Source organism: Habropoda laboriosa, unplaced genomic scaffold, assembly GCF_001263275.1.
Source record: "Habropoda laboriosa isolate 0110345459 unplaced genomic scaffold, ASM126327v1 scaffold774, whole genome shotgun sequence".
NCBI classification, from domain to species: Eukaryota; Metazoa; Arthropoda; class Insecta; order Hymenoptera; family Apidae; genus Habropoda; species Habropoda laboriosa.
Genome location: NW_017100887.1, coordinates 172,759 through 179,149, shown reverse-complemented (window position 1 = coordinate 179,149; position 6,391 = coordinate 172,759). Strand labels below are relative to the sequence as shown.

The window sequence follows — 6,391 nt, the reverse complement described above, 5'->3', positions numbered from 1 at the left end:
TTGCGTTATCGGATATCAATGATTCTAGTACGGACGATAAAGAGAACATTTCTGAATATAAGAGTAATTTGTAATTTGTAATTTCATTTTTGGAGGACGGAATCATGCTCATCGTCCATTTTGCAGGCATTCTATCAAAACTGCTGACCTTTTTTAAGCCAAATTTTGTATACATAAAATATAAAAGTTCGTAAACACACTGTAAAAAGATTGAATTTATACAATGATTTTTCTATTAAAAAAATAGCAAAGATTGCCTATTTTTGCGGCCGGGAAAAGCGAATACCCCTTTAAGCCTGATCACCCCTTCGGTCTGACTCACCCTCCGCGACACCATACCATCACCCTACTAACTTGGAAACTCCAGGATGGGCAGTACGCTCACGGCCAATGGATGAATGTCCAAGGGGTAGGAACTCTCTAATTCGACAATTCGTCAACATCTACACTGCAGAATATTTTATAAATTTCTGCTCACACATATTATAGGTGTATACAGGGTGGACAACGTAACTGGATCACCTTAATTATTTATGTTACTACTGAACCAATATAAATTCTTTTTTTTTTTTCAGGATCACCTTTAGTTTTAAGGGGGTACACGGCTCTGATGTGTCTAAAAATAGGTAAATTTGGGAATTTTTTTCATAGGCAACTATTAAATGAAAAGTTAACATTTTTTCAGAGGATAAAAACGTAACTTTCAGTTTCTTTCTCCAATTAGAAAAAAATAAAAGTGCTGCAAAATGGAGTTATTCGCTAATTGGGAAACCTCTTCTGCTAGAACATCGATTGCTTGGCAGCCACCACCGGCAACCATAATAATGTCTGAAATAAAAAATTCTTGTTTATTTATAAATAAAAATGTATTATCTACAATGTAGCGTAGGATTCGTTAAAAATTGAAATTACTATAGAAATGGTGGCAGTTTGACGAGGAAAAACCATTTTTTGCTAAAAACAGTCAGCTTTAAACGTTTTTAAAAATTCAAATAATGGAAATATCGAAAAAAATGACTAGCGATACGCTAGTTTGTAGTTAATACATTTTTATTTATAAAGCAAAAGTAATCTTTTATTTCAGATGTTCCAATCCTTGCCGACGATGGCAGCCAGCAATTGATATTCTAGCCGAAGTTTCGCAGTAACTCCTTCATTTTGTAATATTTTTACTTTTTAAACATTGCAGAAAAAAGCTGAAAGTTACATTTATATCCTCTGAAAAAATTGAAACTTTTCACTTAACAGTTTGTTAGGTTTTCTGTAGAAACGGTTTATGACACGATCGACCGGGAACGGTTATTTTTGAGTTGAGGATTTTCGTTTATTGCTTGCACGGGTCTGATTACATCCTGCGAGGGTCACCAGAATTGCTTTGCTAGATTTTTAGTAATTGGTGGCCCTCGCGCCCAATAGCCTACGAACATACCATAAACCACGAATTTCCGAACGGCACATCTGTATGTAACGGTCCGCTTGCCGATTAGTCACCCGGAGGAAATTCCAGATTTTTGGGACTTTCTGCCCACCCCTCGCGACCGCCACCCACCCTTCCAAGGTGACAGCGCTATATATAAAGACGATATTAGACACGCTGATTGGCAAATGCAATCGTTAACCATTAACCAATCAGCGTGTCCCAACAAAAATCCCTCTCACGGACGTCCGAGACGCGACGTGATTCGAATTCCCATTGATTAAAATATTCTACAAGGACACGCATCTGGACGGTCAAATAACTGTAGAACAGAACAGTTAGAATATAAGGGAGAATTTTTTAAAAAGATTTTAGGATTCTATATACCTGTATGAAACTTCGGACTCTGCACTTGCGAACTTTGGACTTTGCGCTTGATCATTTCGAATTTTGTAACTATTTTTTAATCGTAATTAAAAAGTGTTTTATTCTTGTTTTCTAAATACCTGAATTTCTAAATTCACAGACTGTATGAGAATCAACCGTTGGTGATATACAGGATAGAGCAAAAATTGTCCTGGAATATTTCCGTTATTTTTAAAAATATAGTGAAATGCACTCAAAAATGTTGTCTATCAAGAAACACCAACTGCACCAAAAATATGAGACAACATTGGCGATAAGACGTTCACCTGATCAGCGATCCACAGATTGCAACTTTGCATCGACACGAATGATTAACACTTCGAACATTTTCTGTAATGCAAGAAAATTTATTTTACCATCACGTTTGGCCTTGAATGACCTTTAACGATAGCATGCTGAAATCTTCACAATAGCGGCCATCTCACAGCGATAAACAAAAATTCAGCGTCCCTTCTAAAAAAATTGAAATGATCTTGAAATCTCCTCAACACCTCTAGCCATGTAAAAAGTATTTACGTCACATTATGTACCGCTCCATAACATGCAAGTTTTGTGTATGACATTTTTCCATATTAATACAAATAATGGAAATATTCTAGATGGACAAAGATGTTGCCTCACACTGTATGTAGGTAGTTCTAACAGTAGTTGTAATAGGGTTGCATTAATAAGTCAGGTTGGAATCAATTATTGATGATATCTGCAATAATCGTACTGTCGACAGTGGTAACATTTGATAATTGTGAAAATCATAAAAATGGCAAAGTTTATGTTGAAGAACATTTACTACAAAATCGTTCTTACTCGTGTCCACCGACACAGTCGACAGTCTTAAACTCACACTCTGTAATGATTAATTGAATGAATTATGTTGAACATGGGTCTTTAAGAACGTAACTAATAACATTCTGAAACTTTCGTGAAATGAAATGAAAAAACAAATCATGTTAAGTACAATCAAATCGAAAACAACTACGTGACATTGTACCTGTTAATTTACTGAATACGAATATATAAAATTCTTACGAATGTAATTATGAGTATAAATAAAAAAAATTCAATAAGTATGACGTGGATTTAAAGAGTGCTACGGCTTAAAAGTTGAAGAGAAAAGACATTCATAGATATACAGGGTGTTCCACGCAACTGAGACAAGCTGTATCTTTAAAACTGTTAAGGATACTTAAGTTAGACAAGGTTTACGATACGGACGCGGCTCTCTGCTATTTTTGAGATTAAGGTTTGAATACGGGTTTAATGTTTTCGTTCGTTAATTATTCCTTATTGTCAGGAGGGCTCCAAACCTCTCGTAAAAGCGGAGAATTTGGAGTTTCTTCGTGCATCCCAATAGCAATTGACGTATCAATTTGGGCAATGGGCAACGAGCCCTGCTATTTTTGAGATTAAGGTTTGAATACGGGTTTAATGTTTTCGTTCGTTAATTATTCCTTACTGTCAGTTGGCACGTTCTCGCGAGCGAGCGGTACCGTTACCCTGGGTTTTTCTCATAAGCCCAGGTGACGCATACTTCACGCAAAACACCCCCTCCTTGAGGGTGAGTGGTTGGCGTTGGGTGTTGACCAAGGCCCGAACTTGAGTGGGAGTCTTGGCCTCCCACCCAAAACTCATCTCCGTCAGGGGACCCAAATGCAACATTTGGGAGGGGAAATGCGAGGGCTGAACGGGGCAAAGAGTCAATTACCCTGGGTTTTTCTCATAAGCCCAGGTGACGCGTACTTCACGCAAAACACCCCCTCCTTGAGGGCGAGTGATTGGTGTTGGGTGTTGACCAAGGCCCGAACTTGAGTGGGAGTCTTGGCCTCCCACCCAAAACTCACCTCCGTCAAGGGACCCAAATGCAACATTTGGGAGGGGAAATGCGAGGGCTGAACGGGGCAAAGAGTCAACGAGACCGGGAGAACAAATTGAGAAGTAGAAGCAAAAAGTTCAGGCGATCACACAGTCGCGTACATCATCCATCGATTCTAGAAGACGTGTCAGAGTTGAACAAAAACAGTTAGAGATGAAAAAAGATATTCTAAATAGAATTAAGTTTACGCACTTCTGCGGATCGGTGCATCAGAAAAGTGCAATTGCACTTGTTTCTTTAATGGAACCCTATATTTTCGGATACACTAGTTGATGCAGTTTTTCACTCTCTACAAAAAAATACTAAGGTACTTATACCTTAAAATTATTAGTTCGAAAGTTTGAAATTTTCCTAATTTCATGTACGAAGAAATATTGTGTACTTCTTTACTATGCGTTACAATGTTTATGAACATGAATCCACTGCTAAGGTACCTTGTCATCAGTAACGTTTCATTCTGTAGTAGAAAGTTATGACATTTGCAAATAGCGAAAAAGTGGACGTGTTCGTCATGTTTATTAAATGCAATCGGAATGCTTCTGAAGCCGCAAGAAACATATCCTGACTGAAAACAACCAATGCATATATACTTTTGTAAATTATAATTTAATTTACGCGAATATATCTCGTTTTATAAACCAAAAAGGGATCTATCAAAACCAATTTTATAAACTGAAGAATGTTTGTAAAACATCTAGCACCTCTCGATTTCTTTTTATGGGGAAACTTAAATAACAACGTATTTCGCTAGAAATATACAAATTCACGGAAAGAGACGTAACTCATGTATTAAGCAAGACAAATAAAAGAATGAAAAAAAAAGGGATCTATCAAAACCAATTTTATAAACTGAAGAATGTTTGTAAAACATCTAACACCTCTCGATTTCTTTTTATGGGGAAACTTAAATAACAACGTATTTTGCTAGAAATATACAAATTCACGGAAAGAGACGTAACTCATGTATTAAGCAAGACAAATAAAAGAATGAAGTGTTCAGTGCGTGACGAAGGACCATTTGAGCATTTGTTATAACGTAAATATGCAATGATATCTGCTAATACACTGAAATAATGTAGCAAATTTCAAACTGCAATAACTCTTGAACTAATAGTTTCAAGGCATAAATATCATAGCATTCTTTTGTAGAGAGTGAAAAACTGCACCTGCAAGTGTATCCAAAAATATGGGGTTCACCTGATGCACCGATGCACAAAAATGCATAAACTTAATTCCAGAATATGCACCACTTGACACCATTTAATTTTTTTCTATCTCTAACCCTTTTAAAGATAGATATAGCTTGTCCAAGTTGCGCGGGACACCTTGTATAACGCAATAAGATGAAACAGTAAATTTATTATTTGGAATTATGAAATGTTTCAACTTTTGTCCTGTATTTATAGCTGATAAAATTTCTGTAAGCTTGATTTTATTTTATTTGTAAAAATATATAAAATTTTGTTGTATTACCTACTTAATAATAAAGCTAATTGGAAGTAACGCGTGAAAATATAAATTTCAAGCGATGTGCGTCGATATTATTATATTAAATCCATTGGCATAAAAATGGGGATCACATACATATGTATGTATGAGGTATTACCAATTTTGTTCTCAGTAATGGAACGTATAAAGAAAATTTACTGAATAATATTATATCAAAATTTCTCGTTTCCATTCCAAAATGATGAAATAATGAACGATAAACAACAATGCTACAAATGAATTACGTTTCACGAGTACTTGAAATGTCTAAGTGTAAAGAAATGTATTAAGTGTGTTACCGAACATTGTGAATCAAAAAGTACTTCAATGCTTTCTTAAATATATTTCAAAGCCAGTTTCTCTCTGCCAACTTACCTGGACATCGCTACTCGCGTAATCTCCGCTTTCTCGAGAGGCTCTAGAGTGCGTAAGTGGTATGATAGCTGGTGGATTATTGTGACCTTGCGGTACAATAAGTCCTCGCATCATGGAAGTTGCTCCTTTTCTAGAACGATCTCGAGGGAGACTAATGTCTCCTGCAGTTCGAAGCGAAATAACTCCTTCACCTCTATTTTCTGATCTCAGGTTCAGCGTAAAGCACACTCTGGAATGAAATAGATGTTTCAATAACTGAATTTATAGTTTATATATAAGGCAAGGTAAATAAACAATGTGGAAAAATTAATTACATTTAACTTAAGGTACAGAATTTCGTTTACTTGTAAGATTTTTCTTTGTTTGTGAGATTAGTATCTTTTCTGTCTCACCATTACAGCCACTGAGTCCCATAATAAACACGAATTAATAAAGAAGCAAATAGAAAAACTTGATAAAAAAGAATAATAGAAACTTCGAAAACAAACTTCATAATGTTTTCTTACAGCAAATGATCAAAGTAATATTTTTCTTTCGCCTTTTAACATGGCTGTATTTAGGACCCATTTATTACGCAAAAATAGGAAATTTATAAAAGAAATTTTCACGTTTTATGTTCTATAATTTTGTTAAGCAATAAAATTTAATCTACAAGGTTAAATATTACTTGAACACTACTCTGAAACATAATCTACACAATAAGAATGAAAAGTTTTAAAATTCTCGTTTATTCAACGCTATTCTTTATGAACAGAATTTTTATTTAGGCCAAGTTAAAATTACTAAAACTGTTATAGGGCGGTATAGAACAGTGG

The 6,391-nt window shown here is 35.3% G+C and overlaps 1 protein-coding gene across 1 annotated transcript in view; it reads right to left on the bottom strand.

Moving 5' to 3' along the window:
* The window catches only part of LOC108577488, a 169,724-nt gene that overhangs the window by 28,283 nt on the left and 135,050 nt on the right, over positions 1 to 6,391 (bottom strand). The window contains exons 7-8 of the mRNA XM_017940647.1: positions 5,577 to 5,805; positions 2,559 to 2,687 (exon numbers count right to left, since the gene is read on the bottom strand). Of these exons, the coding sequence (XP_017796136.1) occupies positions 2,559 to 2,687; positions 5,577 to 5,805 (358 nt within the window). The remainder of the gene's footprint in view (positions 1 to 2,558; positions 2,688 to 5,576; positions 5,806 to 6,391) is intronic.